The sequence below is a fragment of the Acomys russatus genome, chromosome 22, assembly GCF_903995435.1.
Source record: "Acomys russatus chromosome 22, mAcoRus1.1, whole genome shotgun sequence".
NCBI lineage: Eukaryota > Metazoa > Chordata > Mammalia > Rodentia > Muridae > Acomys > Acomys russatus.
In genome coordinates, this window is record NC_067158.1 from 17,658,680 (window position 1) to 17,681,771 (window position 23,092).

A 23,092-nucleotide genomic window follows, 5' to 3' on the forward strand; every position below is an offset into this window, starting at 1 on the left:
GGAGAACAGTCACAGAAGTGGCCTCTGAAATCAACCTATGTCTGAGAATACTCCTCTCTTTAGAGATGCCACCACCACAGCTAGCATTTTGCACTGATATCTAGTTGATTTTTAAAAAAGGACTTATCTATTTTTATTTTTATTTGTGTTAGTAGTTTCTCTGCATGCACGTATGTGCATGCCTGGTGCCCATGAAGATCAGAAGAAGGCATCAGGTGGTTGTGAGCCATTATGTAGGTGCTGGAAACGGAACCTGGGTCCTCTGCAAGAGCAATTGCTTTTAACCACTGAGCCATCTCTCCAGCATCTCTTGTTCATTTCTAATTGTTAAATACCTTATAACAACTCATTTGCATGAAGGAACATGCTCAATATGAAGGGGATAAAAATAATTGAAGGGCATAAGAACCATTTGTGGAGAAATGTACATTGAATCGCCATTATTTTGCCTACAGAAAGAGAGGAGTCAGTGGGCAGGTGATTGCCATTTCCAAAGACAGAAAAAGGTAAATGCAATGGTAGAAAAGGGCAGGCTCCTTCAGGGCACAATTGTGCAGACGCTGGTAATCGGGCTACTTCAGTGTGACACTGCACCATCGGAATACAATGCAGTCTGCGTTGTAAAAAGCACTGTCACAGGCCTGACTTATGAAGATGGACGGTGATGCCTTCCAAAGTGTATAACTTGTGAAAGTCTTATACATGTCAAAGTAGAAGTGCTATGCCTATTTATCAACATCCAAAAGGAAGCCCAAGAGACTATGAAGGAAGACAACGTATGGGGAGAAACAAAGGCCAAACAGAACAATCAGAACTCCAGTTCTGCCTGTGGCTAGACTGAAGTTGCTTCCTCTTTGGGTTTCTCGGATTCGACAGAGAAGCATTTCAGTGCCTAGCCACTGGCCACAAGGCTCAGAGCTGACTTATAAATGAAGTCCACCCAGCTTCCGAACACTGACTGCACTGGTAGACCTCCATAGCCATCCTGAGCCAGCCTCAGCAGAATGGCAAAGTTTGTTCTGCCAGAGGCTGTTGCTCTCTGCACACTGGGGAAAAAAAAACCTCCCAATCCCAAGAGCATCAGCTCCTCACTGACTATGTACCCAGCAGCACATCTTCAGCTCAAGTCTAATGGCAGTAGGAACAACTGACAGACCACATCAGCCTCATAGGTCACTGTGTGGCATTCACAGTGCATTCTCTGTAAAGTTAGATGCATTGCATTGAGCATTTGGAAAGGAATCTGGAAAGGAAAGGTACAGGTGTCCCAAAAGCAAGAAAGGAATGTCTGAAAACAGATTTATACCAGTAGTGACCAGAAAGACAGATGGTCAACACACAGCTGGAATGGAAACAAGAGGCACGTACGTTTGGGTCTCAGCTCTGAGGTCTCGGAACCAGCGCCTTCCCCAGGAAAGGTGACAGGCTCTGTCACATCTGTGTCAGGAGGAGGGTAGGGTGGGGGCGGGGGGAGCACTAACTGGGGTGGGCCCCGAGCTGTGCCTCTGGGAGGCTTTTGTGGCACCTGACGTCCAACACCTACATGGAATCAATGGGAAGGATTCAAAGGTTAAGGCAAAGGAGCTCCTATCTTTTAACCAATGGTACACAGCTATTGCTCATCAGACACAAAACCAGTCACACTTAACCCCATTCTTCACAGCAGCCGGCACCAAGCCAGCCATTTGCAATACCAAACCCAACAACAAAGCAGACGTACACAACGCCAACTTTTATACTAAAAGGTGGTCGCGCCCAATACCAAACCTAAGGCTAAACAAATAACATTCAATATCAAATCAAATACCAAGGCAGCCACATTCACTTTTCAAATCCAGCCTCAGTCTGCACCAAGCCAGCCATACCCAATGTCAAATCCCAGTTCACTCTGCATTAAACCAGCCACACCCAATATCAAAACCACTAACTCAGCAGTACAGCATAGCCAAATCATCCCCAGGCTTAAACATTTCACACGCTTAGTGTTCTGTTGTCAGCTATAATTTGCAGAGACTTAGTTTCAAACGGTTGGCTGTCATTTGTCTCTATCAGGCACAATTCCATGAGTGCTGGCCCTGAAGCAACTGAAGGCAGCAGCACAGTCAAGTTGACATGATATGGCCTTTTCTAGGCTTAGAGATCTCATTCAGTTACTATTGACAGACAGTCCAGTGATATGAGTTGCTCCTTTTGAGCCTACCTCACTATCAACCACTTTCTTTCTTTTTTCTTTTCTTTTATTTTCTTCTTTTCTTTTCAGCACAAAAGTCTCGAAGGCTTTCTTTTGAAGTGGGCTCCAGGTTGCAGAAAGAGTTAAGGGTGATCAGTCCACCTGCACTTTGTCTCAAGAATCAGAGAAGCCCCTTGCTATGTACTACACTTTGGGGAAGCATTTATAAGTTTATATGAAAATAGCTTTCTTATGCTAATGATTTTTAATAAAAGCCAGTGGCTTCGGTTCACAAATGACATAAATTACCTGTGCCATAATTCATGTTTATGATTGTGTTTTAAAAATAATTGCTTCAAGAGTTACAGTTTAGAATCGTCTAATAACATTCTCTGATTTGTGGTCTTCACCATGTAACTAAAAAAAAAAAAAAAAAAAACCATTCTTTTCACTAAGAGATATGCTCACTTATTCCTTCTGTGGGTATGGTTTTTCTAGATGTGGGAAAATATTAACTTCTTCATATTAAAATTGTTTCTTCCCAAAGGCATAAATAAGTCTGGGCAGTGCTGTTGGTGGCCCTTGGCAAGCAATCTTATGTGAGAAAGTGCTCATATAAGGTTGCGCCATAGGAGCAAGGCACACTGCAAGGACACTCCTCATTCCAAGATTTGATTGTGATCACCAGTAAACGAGGCTTTTCACCCAAATCTAGGTAACAGCGATACTATTTTACTTCGTGTTCCAGAATAAGCTTCTCTCTCCCTCTCCCTTCCCCCTTTCTCTTTTCATCTAGATATCTGACTAGAAAAAAACATCAACTTTGTGCATATGTGTGCATACATGAGGTACATTTACATAAGTTTGTGAGGAAGCTACTGCCACTTTTCTAACCTGATACCTAGATTTTTCTGCTGACTTCCGGATTCTGCTCAAGGGGTGGGAAGTTTGGCTTCCCGTTGCCCACAAGACCTTGTCTACTAGCTCCTGCCCTCAAAGGGCAACCTTATTCTCAGAAGGAAAGGATTCTGGCTTTCTTGTCACCACAGACAAGTTACGGACCAGGAGGAAGGAAGTATGGCAAATTTCTTTGTAATGTCTCTCAGTGAAGAGATGTTAGTACAGTTTCAGTTCTAGATGTCTGTCTCGCATCTCTGCTGGGATCAGTGGGCACCAGCTGATCTCTTGTGCAGCATGGACCCAGGTTCTGGGAATATGAGGCCTCGTTTCTTCTCAGACTGGAAATGAGGCATTGGGTTTGGAGGCTGACTTACGTCAAAAAACCCACATGTTACTTAAAGTAGGTAAGTCCAGAAATTTCCCCTTAAAAGTGAGTTGTTTATCCATTCTTAAAAGAGAAGGAGAGAGAGCATGGTGGGGAGGGAAGGGCTCTCATCACAAAGTTAGACAGTACAGCTCAAAGAACTGGCAATATTCTTTATTTTGTTTTCCATTCTTTTAAAAATGCTTCTTTAAAACCTTCTTTATTCTAAGTTTGTTTGTATGTATGTATGTATGTATGTATGTATGTATGTATGTATGTACCTACCTACCTATCTACCATGAATCTTCTATCTATTTATCTATCTATCTATCTATCTATCTATCTATCTATCATCTACCTTTTATTTATTTATTTGTGTGTGCATGCGTGCCTGTGTGCATGTGCGTGTGTGTGTGTGTGTGTGTGTGTGTGTGTGTGTGTGTGTGTGTGTGTGTATGTGTGTGTGCATGCGTGTGCCTGTATACCTGCATCGGTTGGTCAGGAGTGGCATGTGAATATCAGAGGACAACCTGTGGAAGTTCTCCCCTTCCACAGATAGGTTCTAAGAATCAAACTGAGGTGTTAGGAGCTGAGGTGGCAGGAGCCCTTTTCTCTGAGCCATTTCTCCAGCCCTTGTTTTTCATTCTGATATTATATTCCTGTGGGAAATGGGATGAACTGATGTAAAATACAGGTTATTACTTCTTAGGATAATTGATTCTCAGTATGTGAAGTGCCATACATTAAAAGTAAAATACCGACTAAAAGAAAAAGATGCTGACAAACAGCCAACTCATCCTTATTAAAATTTCAGAACTTTACAATGCAACCACTTGTGTTTGGGAGTATTGTTCCTTTGGGGTCCTAGACTGCTTGTCAGTGTAGAAACAACGGGCCTCCTAAACCCAGGAATGGGCATGATTGCCACCTGGCTTCTGCAGGGTTCTGATGGAACAGGAACGAGGGAGTCCAACGCTGCAATGTTCTAATCCTGTCTCTGCAGGGGCTAGTTGTAGTCCTGGTACAGTGAAATAAGGATACTAAGGGATGTTAAAATCAAATGGGCCTCCCGAGGCTCATGGGCCTGGGAAGCCCAGCCCTACTCATCTTGCCCCATGATCTACAGCACACGAGCGTGTGGTGTAATGACCTCACAGGTTACGCCTTGCTTACAGGTGTCAGACCTCTGTCCTGATTCTTTTGAGTTCTCTTACTCTCATCATCGGGGCTTTGCTAAATCCATCAACAGTACGTAAATTGGGACTATTTTCAAATAGGAATGTACAGGCTGATCTCCAAATGCTCAGAACCAGATGTGTTTAGACTTTAGATTTTTCTAATTTTAGAACCTATGCATTTACATGATGAGGTATCTTGGGGATGAACTCAAGTCTAAATATAAAATTCATTTATAATTCATATATACCTTATATACAGAATCTGAAGGTAATTTTACGTAATTTTTTAAAAAGTAATTTTGTTCATGAAACCAAGCTCCAGGCTACAGGATTTTCCATTTGTGGCGCCATGTTGATACTCAAATGGTTTCAGATTGGGAAGCATTTCAGACGTCATATATTCAAACTAGGAATGCACAACTTGAATATACTATGAGAGGCCTAAGATGTCTTTCAAACGACACACACTTCCTCAAACAGCCTCTACAGACACCCTCCAGTCAGAGCGACACATGCCATCGCCACTCACACGAGCTCTACTTGTCACCTTCTCTTGGGTTCTTTAACCACAAGCCATCCTGCCACCATCTTCACCTCCTCAATGTCTTCCTCGGTGTAAATAAGATATCAAGGAAAGTGAGGGCTAATCATTTCCAGACTTTCTTTCTCTAGCATACATGTTTTTTGGGTTAATGCAATTAGCAAGGAGTCCATTGCCGAGGTTAACAACAGAGCTAAAGACCTGTGTGTTAAGGCAGGCGTTCCAGAGACATGCATAGAAGCAGGCCATAGTCACTCACCCACTGTGCTCTTCCTGTTCTCTTCCTTAGCCTCCTTGCGGTTGGGGACCACAGGACTTGGTGGTGGTGGCTGTGGTGGAGGAGGAGCTGGCGCCCGCCGCTTCTTCTTCTGAAGATCAGCCTGTGTGCTGAGGGAGGCCTAGGAAAGCATAGTAGAGGACATCAAGGATTTGTCGGTCTCTAAGAGGCAACACACACACACACACACACACACACACACACACACGTAGGCCCCTCAAAAGCAGGCTCTGTGTGACATGCCATGAGAGGAACGTTATCACATGGCTGGTCCAGTTCTGGTTCTTTCAAGCAGGTGTGGTCTTTCACATTTCGGTGTGGACCCGAGGTGGCAGAATGATGCTTCCCAATTCCCCAGCTCCCTATTCTGTTTAAGAAGTGTCTATTTTCTAGGCATTTCTGGAGACTTGCTGAACTTCCCTAGCGTGAGAAAATGACCTTGTCCTTACTGAGGTACAAGAGATAACTTATTCATTCTGGAATAGGAGAGGTCACTGTTAGATCAAAGCTCAGGTCCCTTTCTGGCTCTTCATGTGGACATTGCAAAACAGGCAGGACCAGCACAAAGGCATAATATGCCCATCCTGCATCTAGGTCCACAGTGAAGCATCTCTGTATGTGGCCCTTAGACCAAGATATGGGATATCGGTCGCCCATCCAGAACAGAAATCTAGCCGTGGCTCAGAGATGATGACAATGAAATCCTAACACTAACAGCAGCTCCCTGGGCAGCTATACCTGCTGAAAGTAAAACCTGCTTTTGTCTGTAACCCACTGATCACGGTTCTTTGATTCTGAAGGACTCGGTTTTCTTCCCTTTTGTTCATTCTCACTTGATTGGAATTCATTTACGAGGATGGGGATGCCTGACGGCACTCAGAGGAAGGATAGCAGGCTACCAAGAAGAGGCTTGATACCCTATGAGCATATACAGGAGGAGGAGGTCCCCCTCAGTCACAGTCATAGGGGAGGGGAGTAGAGGGGAAAGTGGAGGGAGGGAGAAATGGGAGGATACAAAGGGATGGGACAACAACTGAGATGTACTATGAATAAATTAATAATATATATATATATATATTTTTTTGTTGTTTTTTAAAAAGAGGAAGGATCTAGGTGCAGAGCCCAACTTCCCGCGTCATGTCTTCAGCTACTCATAGTCAAGTCCTGTCCAACTATTACTAGAACTTTCCAGGGCTGGAGTCTGTGCACACTGCTGCCCTCTAGTACCTCAGGTCTAATCTGGATGCTCTCTGGCTTAGTGATTCAAGCATGCGTCATGAGCTCGAGAACATAGAATTGATGCGGCACCACATTACAAGGAAGCCATCCCATTGTCTTTACGAGAATTGTATGTGTGTGTATCAGTAATACAGACTTATTGCAAAAAAAATTAAAAATGTATTTGCAAGCAAAAATGTATATGCAAAAAAAATCATCTTTTTTTTTTTTTTTAAGATAAAATACTAACCATTGCCACAGTTTTTCCTAATCTTTAATTTTCTCTTCTAAAAGTGACGCCTTTTATTTCCTGGGACTGTGATAGACCACAACAATCTCCTATATTTTCAAAGTTCTTTGTTATATTTTTGCATAAAGAGAGGGCCAAACATAAACTCAAAGCATCCCTTCAAAGCCTAGTTGTCAATGGGTCTTGGTTAGCACCTCCACTCCAGCAGCCGCCACAGGGAGGTGTGTGTGTGTGTGTGTGTGTGTGTGTTTGCATGTGTGTGTGTGTGTTTGCATGTGTGTGTGTGTGTGTGTGCATGCGCGCATGTGTGATTTTTCTTCTCTATTACGCCCACAGAATTGCAGCCTGAGACTTGAATCATCCTCTACCCACTAGCACCTCGGTAGACATCTTCAATAACATACTCAGTTTCTATTACCGGAAGGCAACTGTGGTTCAAAATTCTTAAACAGAAAACGAGCAGTTCCGAAGTTTTTTCCCTGTGCCCAGCTCTGAAGGAGAAGCGCCACACTGTCCTCCTGCGTTGGGTAACTACTGTCTTGTTACCTAACTCTCTTTTCCTAGATGAACTTCCAGGAAATTCACTCCCCCACCCACCCACCCACCCCCTACTCTGCTGCTTTCCTGTTTATGGAACAAGCTGTACATGAAGATGTTTGAACCTAAAAACATTTGGATCTTAAAAAATGTCTTTATCCTATTACACTGTATGTGGGTACAGAGGAAAAAAAAAAAAAAAAAACAATTCCAAAATACCGGAAGCATTCAGGCCTGCCCATTCCCAGTCTGTCATTGTGCCCATGGGATACCAACCCCACTGAGGCTCAGCCTTCAGCATTCTTTTGGCTTCTCTGCTGCTGGCCTGCAGTGTCCTCTCGCCTAGGTGCCCAGATAGTCCATGGTGTAGCAGGTCATGCTCCTTTCACCCCTTTTCTGAGGCATTTGCATTCCTGCAACCCACAGAAATGTCGAATTCTACCTTTTCACCTTTTTCTTACTTTTATTTTCCCTCTTTATTTTTCCTCTCTGAACATGGAGGATTTCAGTTGAACACAGAGGATCTTGAACTGATGGTTCATTTTTCTTCCCTCTAATGTTCATGCCTCTTTCTTGGAAATTTCCTTATTTGAATGCCCACTTTTTTCTGAGTGTTAAAGTATGCTGCAGCATATTTAATTTCCAAGATTTCTATGTATTTTAAAGTCAGCAATATGCTCTTCTTTCTTGGGAATATTTTCATTTTCTCCTTGACAGCACTGCATATATAATATTTTTGTTTTCATTATTTTTAACTTTACGTGTTATATTTTCCTAAGAGTCTCTCTCCCTCTAGCTTTCTTTCCACCCCACCTCCCACCGTCTGTCTCTTATGATCTCATTTTACCCTGTCTTCAAATATCTGTGCTCCTTGGCTGACTGCTTACAGTATATTGCTTTGGAGGGGGAGAGGCTGTTCACACACATACAAGATTCCCTGGAATGGGCAGAAATCTGGTTAGCTGTCAGGAAAGAGCTGCACATACCCACCTGTGCAGATTCCTCTCCTAAGTCAGCACACCCTACACAGAAGGGAGTGGGCTCTCAGAATACAAAGTGGAACAGGAGGAGAAGGCACCGAGCCCGCTTGCATCACATGGAACACACTATCTGTTTGCTGCTGACTTAGCCATGTCTGATATCTGGAGCCACCCTTCTGAGGTTAGCAGCATGGCTCCCTGGGAGAAAGGGTCACATGGGCTTCTTGCTCAGATATGCACCAGTCAGTCATCAGCTCATTCTGTATTCTGGAGTGCAGTGGAGTCTGCCCCCAATTTGCTAGCCTAGTGGGGTTCTGGACCTGCCTGATGCCTGTCCTAGCCCTAGGGATCAATATTTAGCTGCTACCACTTTGCCAGGCATTTATCCTAAAACCTTCTGAAAATCATCACTTTTAAAAATTCTTTCTTATCTAAAACTATTTAAAATGATTATTTTTATTCATTTTAAAGAGGTTTCAAAGGGAGAGATATTAGTTTGCTTTTCAAGCCACATTTTCTCTTATTTTCAGATTTAATGAAGGATAGTTGATAAGTAAACACCACATATATTTGAGCTGCTGAAACTGATGGTTTGCTATACATTATAAAAGAAGCATAAGCTACTTAATACATATATATTCTCACATGCTTAGTACTATTTTTATTTCATATTCTCCTTCCTCTCCTTCCATCCCCTTATCCTGTATGTAAACCTTCAAGCATTTTCTGAAGTGACTGACACTCATGTGAACAGATGAGGCATCAGGAACTAGGCCTGTTGCCTTCAGTTGAATATTAAGAATATGTTTGTCCTGATTACCACAAATTACATTTCTTAGAACACCCTCAAGTTTCTTTCCTCAACCATTCATCTTTTCCTTTCTTCTTCTGAATTTTCATTAAGTCCATTTGTTTTAGCTTCACAAGTAAATATGTAAAATTCAGAGTGAAAACAACAGAGTCCAAAATTACTTGTCCCAGTTGAATAATTCTTTTCCATCAGTAATATGGAGGAATATGAAGCCCTGGTCCTTGTCTATAGAGGCAATGACTTACTATGTGTCTGAAGCCCGGAAAGCTATAATGAGAATGCCAGGGATCATGTAGGATGTCATAGTACGCAGACCACAAAGGCAAGAGCAGCCATATAAACAAGAACTAAAATAGCCAATTCATTTCAAGTACTCCATCCTTTTTCCCAGGGCCAGCACAGCTCAGATCTCCCTTGGGAGGAAGGAGAAGGAATCATAAGGCTACTCTCCAGCTTTTAAGAAGGGTTGCCTGGACAAGGACTACCTGTCTGGAGTGACAGGAGGGTTCTTAGGGAGCTAGTGGATGTGGGTAGATGGCAGGAGCTGAAGAAAGAAAAATTAAGAGCTGGTTGCTCCAGAACTCAGAGACCCGGCGTTGTCACCAACAGAGACTAGCACAGCGGACACAATCAGGAGTAAGTAAGTACCAGCTTACAGATTATCCATGGGGGGCAGTCAAAAGAGTGGGAAAGGCGAGTAATGCTTTGGCTTTCTGCATAGGCTTGCATGACTCGGTTTTGGTCAGACTTGGGAGTATGGAGTAACACAGTACTGATAGCTGGGGTGTTACCGAGATGAAGGGAGCCTAGAGACCTGCAGTACCATAGACAGACACCAGAGGGAGGAAGAAATTATAAGCTACTTGAAAAACAATAATACAATTATATGAGGCCAGAGAAGATACAAACATAGGCAAAGTTTGAGCTGTCCCAAGATCTGCATATGGATTTACTATTCTGAAGAACTCATAAAATGCTAAGCTGTAAGGTCTGGGAGCATGAGTGGGGATTTTTACTTGCTGGTTTGTGTGTTTTATTTATTTATTTATTTATTTATTTTTCAAATGTACAGTTCACAATAACAAATAAGTTAAAATGCCAGAATACTGTGTACTGAGAAAAGCAACAAAGTAAATCTCTAGAAAACAATCCCAAAGAAGTGGAAATTAATGATCTGAAAAAAATATTTTAAAATAATTACCTTGGTAGAGTGATGAATCATAAGAGGATAGACAGACAGATAGATGAGTAAACAACATAAGGAAAACTGGGTGTGAGAAAGTTAAAGGATCAACTCAAAGACAAAATCCAGGAAAGAGAGAGAACGTGTTGGACTTGGAAAATACAACAAAGCTGGAAAGCCACTCGAGGGTTTATCCAGCAAACCTAATCAAACAGAAGAAAGATTCTGCAAACTTAAAGGCATGTCACTAGGAATCATGAGGCAGGGGACTTCCTAAGAAGGAAGATGATTCCTCCCTGCGAGACAACATTGCATGGTGCAGTGTATGCAGTACAGAAGTCCCAGAAAGAGAAGAAAGAGGAAGGGGTGGAAAAATAACAAGCAACAGCACTTTACATAAAAATTGAGGTAGATCAAAGGACTCCAAATGAAAAGAATCCTTTTTTTTTTTTTTTGGTTTTTCGAGACAGGGTTTCTCTGTGTAGCCTTGGCCATCCTGGACTCACTTTGTAGACCAGGCTGGCCTCGAACTCACAGCGATCCACCTGCCTCTGCCTCCCGAGTGCTGGGATTAAAGGCGTGCGCCACCACGCCCGGCTAAATGAAAAGAATCCAAAGCAGAGGAGATAGATAAAAGAGACCTTGTAAGGAAACGGCCCAAAACCAAAGGCCAAAAGAATCAGCTCACAGAAGCAAGGAGGAACAGCTAAATGGCACCCATGAGCAGACCATGACATACATGAGAGCAGATCATGACATACATGAGCAGATCATAAGACAAGAGCTTGCATCTCAGAAGGAGCTTTGTAGACCAGAAGTGTGTCTGGTCAGATGGCATGTGTCTGAAATTGTGAGGGAAAAGTTGAATGACAATCACAAACACACTGATCAAAATATCTGCTAAAAATAGAGACCTGTTCAACAATAACTGCCGAGACTAAGGGCAAAGAGCTTTCTTTGTATATTTTCTTCCAATAGTTTTAGAATTTCTTCTCTTACTTCTAGGTTTTTAAATCCATCTTTTAAATTTTAATTTAATTTAATTTTTACTTATTACTTACACAGATTACATGTCACTTGTATCTTCCTGTTCCCCCTCCCTCCCTCTTTCACCCTATTCCCTTCCCCCTGGACCTCTGATACAAGGGGACCTTGTCTCCCATCATATGACCACAGTCTATCAGCTCTCATCTGGATAGCCTGCTTCCCCTTCCTCTGAGTGCCACTGGGCCTCCTCACCAAGGGGAAGTGATCAGATTGGGGGCACCAGAGTTCATGTCAGAGGCAGTCCCTGCTCTCCCCACAACCATGAAGAATGAGCTGTCCATTGGCTAGATCTGAATGGGGGGGGGGGTGTCTAGGTTTACTGAGTGCATTGCCCTTGGTTGGTACAGCTGTTTGTGCAGGCGCCCTGGGTTCAGACTAAATGAATCTTGAGCTAATTTTTGTGCATGCAGGGAGATAAAACTCCAATTCTATTCTTCTATATATGAATGTTCAGTTTTCCTAGCACCATTTACTGAAGAAACTCTTACTTATTAAATGCACTTGGTGTCTTTGCTGAAAGTCAGGTGACTGTAAATTGGTGAGTATATTTCTGACCTTTCTGTCCTGCCTCATTCACCACACTATTTTATGTGTGCTGGTTTGGTTATAACAGCTTTATAACATATTATACTGTATTTTGAATTCATGGTGTTCAGCTATTTGTTTTATTTTTTTCTCAAGGGGCTTGGTATATTAGGGGTCTTTTTGTAGTTTCATGTGAATCATAAGGTTGCTTCTTCTGTGTCTTTAAAGTTTTGATTGCATTGAATCTGTGGGTTTCTTTGGGTGTTATACACATATTAATAACACTAATACTTTCAATGTTCAACAGTGAATACATTTTAATTTATTTGAGCTTTATTAAGTTTTTATTACCAATGCTTTGCAATTTTTGCTCTCCTTGATTAAAAATATAAAATTATAAAAGCAAAAAGAAGCAAATATGACCAGATCAGACTAAAGAGCCTCTATATAGCTACGAAAAAAAAAAAAAAAAAAGAAGAGACCAGAGATGAGTTGGAAGAAATGCTTAAAATCACACAATACAGGGACAAAAATATAGATTACATAGGGAATTCAAACAACAGTACATAAATAACTCAGTTAAACAATGGCCAAAGGGCCTGAACATAACAGTCAATAGAAGCCAGGCATAGTGACTCATATCTGTAATATGAGTGTTCAGTAGGATAAATCAGGATTGCTTCAAGTCTGATACCAAATAGGACTATGTAGTGAGCTCTAGAACAACCTAGGTTGCAGTGTGAAATGCTATCTTAAACAAACAAAACCAGTTTTTTGATTTATATATCAATAGATATATCAAAACTGGTCAACAACTCAAATCATCAAGGAACTGACAATGAAAACCATAGTACCTCACCACACCTGTTACAGTGGTTATTACTTTGAAAGATGATAAAGGAAGTTGAGGAAGATGTGGGAAAAAGAAATACTGCTACAGCTAGCAGGAATGTGAGTTAGTAATCATTCTGAAGAAAGAGCATGAAGGCTCATCAAACAGGAACCACAGGGTCAGCCATTCCTATTCAGGATGCATGTGCGGAGGGCAGGGCACGCGTGAGCTGAAGAGCTATCTGCTCTCTCAAGGAACTCACAGAAGCCAGCACACAGAGACAGTCTACATGTCTGTCAGTGGAAGAACACAGAAAAAAAATCATAGAATATATATATATATATGTATATATATATGTATTTATATATGTGTGTGTATATATATGTGTGTGTGTGTGTATACACATACACACATACACACACTATGGGATACAGAAGGGGGAGAGAAAGGAAGATTTTAATCAAAAGATGCCCTGTTTCAGCTAAACTGAAGGAATAACTTTTCATGTTGCCTGATGGTAACCATGGTTCCTAACACTGTAATATACGTAATTCTTAAATTACTTAGAGAAGAGATGTTAATACCTTTCATCCACAAAAAAAAAAAGACACAGCGGTGAGGTAATGGAATCACTGACTAGCTTACCTATTTCTAAAACGTAACAAGGACCCACAAAGACACACAATTGCTATCAATTTAAACTAAATAAAAAAAAAATTTAACCAGTGGTTCTCAACCTGTGGTTTGCGACCCCTTTGCGGGTTGCATGTTGGATATCCTGCATATCAGACATTTACATAACACTTCCATTAAAATATTGGTTAACGTGGTTTCTTAAATGAAGTGAAAGAATGGTAGATAGTAAAATTTGAGACTCTATCAGGGCCATTTGTGCAATATTTTTGTGTTAAGACTCTGTGGTATCTGGTCATCTGAGGTGAAAGAATCAGCTGCAATTAACAAGAGATTAATTAAAACCAATGTAATAGAAAGTTTAGTTTACTAGGACAGTTGATTCTGGCCCACCGTGGCTGAGAAGTCAGCTCCAATTAAAAGGAGATCAGTATCATTGAGACCAAATCTTCTGGGACTGTTTTCTCAGGGTCAGCACACAGAAGCTATGGGAAAAAGGAGGCCAAGGCTGCGTCTCCTGCCACTAGCTGAACTTGGTGTAAGAATCACCCCCAGGTGGTGCTGGTTTTGAAGACAGGAGAAGTCACGGAGAGCAGCTGAGGTTGAGCACTGTGAGAGGCCAGGAGGGGGTGAAAGTGGAGCTTCCCTTTCAGTAAGTGCCCCTTGGGTCATGGAGAGAAGTTGAGGCTTGGCATCATAGAAGAAGGCCTAGGAGAGCCTACATCCTCGAAGGCACAAGCCAGAATCTTGCAGATGGCAATACCATGCGGGTAACTGCCACAGGACAGCAGCACCCGTGGAGGGGAGGCAGCCTGAGCCATGTTCCTGCCTTGAGTCCCAGCAGTGATGTACCATAAATACGGAAGTGGAGGTGAAACGAAGCCTTTCCTCCCAAGTGTCATTTGGTCATGGTGTTTTATCCCGGCAATAGGGACCCTAACTATAAGACACTAAGCAACTAGAAAGGGGTCTTTTGGGGGAAAGTACATGTTAAGGGAAGGAGACTAGGAAATGGTAGTTGCAATGGAAGTAGACAGTGGAAATACTGGGGGTAGAAAGCAGAAAGGGATGAGGAGGCTACAAAGGAAATGGAGCAGGGAAGGTTAAGACAAGGGAAGGTCATGTGAAAAACCACACGAAAGCCTACAACTTTACAACTCAGTCAAAAAGTGTATAATTGGAAGGATAGTAGAATACATGTGATCAAAAAGAAAGAGCAAAACTGGGAATAAAATAACCAAGTGGGGTTGGGGAGGGACAGGGTTTGGGGAAGAGGAGAAAACAGCGGATAGGTTAACGGAAACTCAAGATACATAAAAATGCTTTGTGTAAGTTCACCAGTAAGCTAATTTCGAAATATAACTTAAAGTGGGGGGGGGGGAGTGGAATTACCCTGTGTAGGTGGATAATACCAACTCATTAAAAAAAAAACAACCTATGTTAGTTAATAAAAAATCACAGTGCAAGGCATGGAGTACCTCTTTAGGTGTTACTGGTCAGTGAGGTCCCAGAGCTCTCCAAAACAACCAAGGTTATATGGTAAGGCTCTACTGCTGAAGACACCACACACTGTGGCTGAAGGAAATGAATACACCAATCTCAAACTGATAGGCAAACATACATGCTACCCAGCTTTCATAGTTCTGGAAGGTGCCATGCAGACTGCCAGGGGAGTGGGAGACGTCAATGGGCAAGATGTGCCCACTGGCGCAATAATGGTGTGGCTACTATTGGTTAACTAACCACATTCTGATTAGATCTGGGCCTGTCCCAGAAAAGACAATGTCTGGTACTGTAATTCTGATAAGCAAGAAAGCCTGTGGCTGGGGTAATCACAAGCTCTAGTGTTAAAAACTGCTATTTTGCTAAATGGTCACATTGTCAAAGTGTCTTTATGAATATTTATGTTTAAACTAATAGATCTGGGCTGTTCTCAACTTCCGCCTTGGTCAGAGAAGCTTCCCCCCCCCCACCCCCCTGCAGTGGGCAGCAGTCAAGAGATAGCTGTATACACAGCCAAAGTACTAAGAACAGATGATTGAGTGCTCAGGTCTGAATGTGGCATATTTTTCCACATATTTCTCTGAATCGCCACCAGGGCACAGAGAAGGCCTAGGAAGGAGCAGCAGAAAGAATATAAAAACTGAAAGATGAGGAGAAGCGATACGAAATGCAAAAGTCTGGACTTGACAATTCTGTCATCCTCATGAGCTTGCACCAGCCACAGCTACCTTCCCAAACCCTGCCCATGATCACGTGATCAGCCCAACTGACATTTCGGAACTGATAAGGTAAGAGCTCTCCAGGTCCTGAGATGCAGTTAGTAGCTGACAGCAGCTGGAGGATGAAGGATTCTTCTTCTTTAATGCATGGCCACTGGTAGGTTTCCCATGCTCCAGTGCATCGTCCCACACCCGTGCACACATGGATGGCACTAATTGGACTAGCAGGTTATCAACAAAGCCAAACAGATGGGAAGATGGGAGCAGGCCATGCTGGAGGGAATTCATGGGGAAGCTGATGCATGGAGATGGGGGAGTAAGTGACAATGCTTCATTGTATACAGGTATGAAATGCTCAAGAATGGGACGGCTACTATAAAAACGAGACAATAATTATGAAAAATGTATGGTAGCTCCTCAAATAATATAAAGAGCATTACCATATAAACCATGACCTTATTTTTGAGTATACATTAAAATCTACAAATAAGATTAAAGTAGGATTTTAAATAAATATATGTATAACCATATTTATTGTATCACTGTCCCAAATAGCCAAGGTTCATGGGCTACCTAAATTCCTGATGACTGCATGTACTATGAAAAGGACACTCAGCCTTAAGAAATAAAGGACTATAAAGCATGTTAGAATATGGATAAACCTTTGGAAGATTCTGTTAAGTAAAACATGCAGTCATAAAAAAAAAACCTTAATTCATAATTCCATTTACATGGGCCATCTAACGGTTAAAAACTCAAATCACAGAGAACTGAATAGTGGCTGTCGGGGGTACAGAGGATAGAGAAAGGGAGAGATAAATTGATTGTAAAGTATAGTTATCCAAGATGGAAAAGTCTGAGAGATCTGTACAGAGTGTGTGTATATATATATATATATATATATATATATATATAAATTTTGTACAATGTTACAAAGATTTATTTATTATTTTCTAATTTATCCATATGCATCTGCTTGTCTGTATGTACAGAACTATGTTTGTATGCATGTATACATGTATGTGTGTTCATGAAAATGCCTGAGGAAGCCAGAAGAGGGGGTAGGATCTCCTGAGACGCATGTTACAGACAGCCATAGGCAGCCTGGTGTGGCTGCTGGAAGTTGATTGTGGGTCGGCTGTAAAAGCAGCATGCACTCCTGTCTGCCAAGCCTCACTAACACACACTTAAGGCTGATGAAGACTGTACCTTTGTGGTTTTGCTTTATCACATTAATAATATAAAGAATCCTTTTTAGATGTTTAGCTCACACTGAGTTTGTAAAATACCACCAGTACCTTTTCAAGTATGAACAGCAGCCAGTGCAGTGTTTCTGCAGCTATCAACTGTGGCACAGTATTCTAAATCCTAAGGCATTTCGAGGCCTGCATTGCATTGGTGGCATGGTGATACAAGCACCCTGGAGCTGTAGCTTCCTTGTAACCAATGAGTAGGAATTCTTTTTTTTTTTTTAATTTTTAATTTTTTAAAATTAATTCATTCTTGTTACATCTCAATGGTTATCCCATCCCTTGTATCCTCCCATTCTTCTCTCCCTCCCATTTTCCCATTATTCCCCTCCCCTATGACTGTTCCTGAGGGGGATTACCTCCCCCTGTATATGCTCATAGGGTATCAAGTCTCTTCTTGGACATCCTATTGGGACTCTAAATGAGAGAAGCATGGGAGAATAGCAAAGTAGAAAGATCCAGAGGGTCCTAGAAACCTACAAGTAGAACATTATGATAGGCAGATTTGGGCCCAGGGGTCCCGCTCAAACTAAGGTACCAGCCAAGGACAATACAGGTGGTAAACTTTAAACCCCTACCCAGATCTAGCCAACGGTCAGAACACTCTCCACAGTTGAGTGGAGAGTGGGATATGACTTTCTCACGTACTCTAGTGCCTCACATTTGACCATGTCCCCTGGAGGGGGAGACCTGGTGGCACTCAGAGGAAGGACAGCAGGTTGCCAAGACGAGTAGGAATTCTTAGGCAACTGTTTGGCCTTTGGCAGTAATCCTGTTTCCACGGAAGTTATTGCTGCTAACACAGAAAGCCATAAAGCCTTTTGGCCGTAGACTTCTTCCTCTAGGCTTAAGGTAACCCACTCATTAATGGTGGTTATTCAGTCCTATGGGTTTGCCTACCTATATGGTTTTCTATCCCATGTATCCTAATGTTTATTTATTTTCTTATATTTTATTTTGAGATTGGGGCCCCCTCTGGAGCTTAGACCGCCATATGGGAATCCACTGTAATCCTCCTGCATCAGCTTCCAGAGCTCTAGGGCGCTAGAGATGAACAACCATGTCCTGCTCCTCAACTACTTCTTCAAATACAGTGAGGCTTTGCTCCATGGCGTTTCGTTACTCACTTCTTCAACTAATCAGCAAGAAGCTGCTGAGTCATTGCTCTGTGACTGAATCCACGATAGATCCAATATACATAAAATCTCCAAGGACAGTAGAGGAAATGTGATTCTATGATGTTTATACTGTCTCCTAGGCTGGAAATGCCACCTCAACTGCGATTTGGGGGCTCTTTTTGGGGTGTGGAGTTTTTCCTGTAATGCACACGAGTTAGCAGAAGGTCTCTATCCTCCCAGTAATCTCTGTACAGTGATGTGTTCTAGAATTCTGCTGCACATCCCCAGTAAGTTAGAATTAATTAGGAGAGGGGAACAGAAAAACAATCCAGGCTTACCCAATTTGGAAAAGCAATTTCACCTGCTGAAAGACAGTTCCCCGCTCCCTCCTCATTTCGGGTCTGGAGAAGCATTAAAGGCCTGAGCCTCTGCCAAGGCTGCCTCACGCCACCACTGAAATGCTTCTGCAGGACCAATCACACCCACTCAGCTGGCACTTGTGGAACAGCAGGTGCCTGCCAGTCACGGGGCACTTGTAGTAAGCTAATTAAGGCACTGTGCTAGCAAAGGGTTTGGCAAGGTCTGAGGCCCTCCAATAATGAAGATAAGTCCTAATGGGGAAAAGAGTTTTCCTGAAGCTTTTGTAGGTTTAACATACTCAAACAAAAGCTTTCAGCAGAAAGGTTTATAGACTTAAAAACAAAACAAAAAGCCCATGAACAACGGCAGCCACAAACAACACTTATTAGACATTTATTGATGTTGTCAAGTGTTATCTCATTAGGACCACCTCAAGACCCTTTCTGAAGAGACAGTTGCTCAAATTTAAAAGTGTGTATCCTTACTGGGTGTGTAGGGGGTATATGACCTGTCGTCTAAGTGCAGTTGGTATGGCAGTGGACAAAGCATTGCGCTCCTCAGTCTCACTCGCTCCCTTGGGCCTATTTCGTTGCTTGGATTCTTAACCGCATTGTGCCAATTATATATAGCACCGGATTCAAGGTCAGAAAGTATTCCAGGGGGAGGAGATGTTAATTAAAAGATGATAAGCAGGGATTCTCACTATGGGACCCAGTTTCATGCTTCACACCTGCCGGGCCTGCACTTGGCTAGGGTAAGGCCTGCTATAAGAACTTTATACAAAGTAACGAAATGCACATATGTTGTCTTCTGTCAGACTTTGTAGCTCTCATCTCTACTCAGGTACCCTGGTGATTTGAATGAGAACGCCCCGGTTAGGCTCATGGATTTGAATGCTTAGTCATCAGGGAGTGGCAGGCTCTATCTGAAAGGATTAGGATGGGTAGCCTGGTTGAGGAAGTGTGCCACTGGAGGTAGGCTTTGAGGTTATCAAAAGCCCAAACCAGGCCTAATGGCTGTCCCTTCCTGCTGCCTGTGGATGGATCCAGATGTAGAGCTCTCAGCTCCTTCTCCAGCGCCATGTCTGCCTGCGTGCCGCCATGCTTCCCACCATGGTGATAATGGACTAAACCTCTCAAACTGTAAGCTGCCTCAATTAAATGCTTTCTCTTATAAAAGTTGCCTTAGTCATGGTGTCTCTTCATAACAACAGAAGCCTGATAAGACAGGTGTTATGTGCACATTCTTTTTTAAAATTAATTTATATATTCACTTTATATCCTGATCATAGCCCCCTCACTCCTCTCCTCCCAGTCTCTCCCTCCTACCCTCTTTCCCATGCCCTTCCCCTTGTCCTCAGAAAAGCCCCCACTCCCATCCCCAAGCCACCACAGCACATCAAGTTGTATCAGGACTGAGCTCAACCTCATCCACTAAGGCCAGCCAAGACAGCCCTATTAAGGCAAAGTGCTCAAAAGCAGACAACAGAGTCCATGTCATAGACAGCACCTGTCTAACTTATATGCACACGCTTAAGGGGAGTGGAAACATTCCTTGGGTCTCATGTGTAACAACATTTTTGAAGAATAATGGATTTAAGGGTCCATGTATATGGTGAAGTAGAATGAGTACCATCATATATCCATTTATGTTTTCTTATCTTTTCATCCATTCACCCATCTGTCCGCTCATCCATGCACAAGTAGTCTTGGTGCCAAGAAAAGCTCAAAAAAGAAGAGGAAAATGGAGTGAATTCCCACCTAAAATCATTCAAATTCAGACTCAAAGAGTGCAATGGGGATGGGGGGGGTCGTAGGGGCAGAGAGAGAGAGAGAGAGAGAGAGAGGAAAATGAGACATGGTTTGATAAGCCTAGTTTCATTTATGCAAGGTGAGAAAGCCTGGAGATGCTGTAACATTGTGCCTGTGCTCACTGACACTGACTTGTGTGCTTGGCAACTTACTATGAGGAGAAATAGCCTTTGAAATAAAATTGGCTTTAAATGTGACCCATTTTGCCTAATTTGACTTCTAGAAAAGTTGTATGAGTTTTAATCTTCAACAAGTATTGATACCCATTCTTGGTTTTATCAGAATAAATGAAAAGCATTAAATATGCATATATATATACAATTTGAATATTGTATATCCACAATTATATACCATTATACACACATACCACTGTGTATATATGTATACACACACACATATATATATATATACACAATATACACCATTTGTGTGTGGGTAGAACTATTTGTTCACATGCTTATAGGATGAGAATTGTATATAATTTCCTTAAGATACTCTTGTATTCCTAAGATTATGTCTACAAATATTACAAGCCAGAACATTCCAAGGAAAGCCTGATAGGAGAATGAGTGCCTGGCATGAAGGTAAGCCAGTCTGCCAGGATTAGAGGTCTGTGTCTTCTGTCCACACAATATTGAATAAGTCAGTTAACTAGGACAGACACAGAACCTGCCTCTTCAGGTCCCTGCGAGGACCAAATGGGAATACAGGAGACACAGAACAGAGGCCTCTTGGGGCAGTTGATACAGACTTCTTATTCTCAATCTCGGCTCTTGCCAGCCTAGTGGGAACCTGGTCACCCAGAGCATCAGTATCAGATGTGCACTGCCTTAAGTCTGGGTTCCTAAGGGAACACTGGGGCCTCTCTACTTTAGTTACCTAAGCTTAAACATATCGATAATACTATTCTATAGAAAAAAAAGTATATCCAGTAGTTTTCTGTATTGGTCTCCATTTGCTGTAAAGAGAAGCTTCTTTGAGGAATGGTAATAGCAATACTGATCTGTAGGTATGAGAATAAAATTTACAGCTTAGACAAGGAGTGGCTAGCAAAACAGTAACAATGGATTCCCTTCTGAAATTCATGGCCTGACTATCCCTGGGAACTTGGCTAGGTCTCTAGTACCAGATGTAATTTCTTTCTTGTTGAGTGGGCCCTAAGTCCGACTAGATAGCTTCTATCTATGTGAGTGTCACTTGTTGCACCTTAATGGCTGCCTTGGAACTTCAAGTCATTTTGTAGTTCACAGGCATCATAACTGTAAAGGATTATTAGTTACTTCCCTCCATTAGCAGCTTGCAGAATACTTCTTGATACCACGGAAGCTAGACCACAGGAAGGAGGTTATGAGGTTAGACCAAGCTCAAATCACCCAAGTCCTGCGGCCTAAGTATGTGGTGTCTTCAGCAGTAGGCGCTTACCTTTGACCTCTGAGAGGCAACCAAGGGCAATTACAATAGTTTATATTGTTTTATGTTTTAGGAGTCACTTGAGCTATACTGACCAACTGTTAGAAAGGAGGTTTATACACTTAAGGGCAGGCCCCATGCCCAGCAGTAGAAGGCCAACACAAAACAAACACAATGGTGTTTTTCTAAGTTTTTTGTTTGTTTGTTTCACATTGCTTTGTATGGGCATTTTTGAAAAACCTTTTTAAAACCCTTATTTGCCTTTTGCTTGTATTTTATTGTTTCTGGTTTTTGGTTTTTATGCTTTTGCTTTGGGTGTGTGTGTGTGTGTGTGTGTGTGTGTGTGTGTGTGTGTGTATTTCATGCTACTTGATTTTATTTATTTAAATTCTGTGTTTATTTGCCTGTTTTCTAAGGGAAGAGAAGAGAAGAGAAGGTGTGCACTTGTATAGGTGAGGAGTTGGAGATGATCTGGGAGGAGTTGAGGGAGCAGAAACTGCAATATGAATATCTTGTATGGAAGAAAGTGTTTTTAATTAGAAAAAGGAGGTTTCTTATGTGTGGCTGTAAGATTTTTGGTAGTCTACAGTTCTTGTAGGGCGCACTGCCAGCCAGGTGGCGTAACTTCTTTCCTTTAAGTGTCAGTGTTTTCTAGAGTAACAGAACTTATGGAAGGAATCTCTGTCTCTGTCTGTCTGTCTGTCTCTCTCTCTCTCACACACACACACACACTCCACTTCCTCCTCTTCCTCTTTTCTCTTTTTGCATTGTCCCTCCCCAAGTCAGAGTCTTACTCTCCGTCTCCATTTTTCCATTTTCCACTTCATCAGGCCCACATGGATACATCTATACTACAGTTCCTGCATCTACAGTTGAGGGAACATTGGGGAAGAAGGGGCAGGTAGATTGTAAGAGCCAGAATAGCAGAAAGTCGGCTACCAAACTGTCTCGCCTAGAAATGGCTGTGTAAAGCAAGAACAGAGCAACTGCAATATCAATAGACATGCTGTCTTGAAAGGGAAGCTATCTCCCTGGGTTCTCTAGACAGGAGCTACAAGCAAGGGATGACTGCTGAGGGAGGAGGATTCATCCCTCTTAGGGATGAGTCCCTAATTTGTTATCAAATACAAAGTGGTCACACAAGAAAAACAGACTCAGAAGGTTGTATTTATATATTTGTGCATTTCACACATATTTACATGTAACGCTAATTTTAGAAAAGAGGCCATCAATTTGAGAGTGAGAAAGGGAAGATAGGGAAAGAGTTTGGAGGGAGGAGACTTTGAAGGGACGGATGGGAAGGAAGCTATAAGGGATGTAATTATATTTTAATTAAATGTATATTTAAAAAGAGAAAAGAATTGCTCTAAAAGAAAAACAAGGTTGGAACCAGCCTGCCTGGGCTGTGACCTACTTCTATGTGCCTTGACTTCCTGATTTTAAGTGGGATCACAACAGCACTCACCCCACAGAGC

The 23,092-nt window shown here is 42.1% G+C and overlaps 1 protein-coding gene across 1 annotated transcript in view; it reads right to left on the reverse strand.

The window, feature by feature from the left end:
- Cobl (cordon-bleu WH2 repeat protein) overlaps positions 1-23,092 on the reverse strand; it is a 231,435-nt gene that overhangs the window by 55,422 nt on the left and 152,921 nt on the right. Inside the window, exons 8-9 of the mRNA XM_051165055.1 lie at positions 5,413-5,551; positions 1,369-1,539 (exon numbers count right to left, since the gene is read on the reverse strand). Of these exons, the coding sequence (XP_051021012.1) occupies positions 1,369-1,539; positions 5,413-5,551 (310 nt within the window). The remainder of the gene's footprint in view (positions 1-1,368; positions 1,540-5,412; positions 5,552-23,092) is intronic.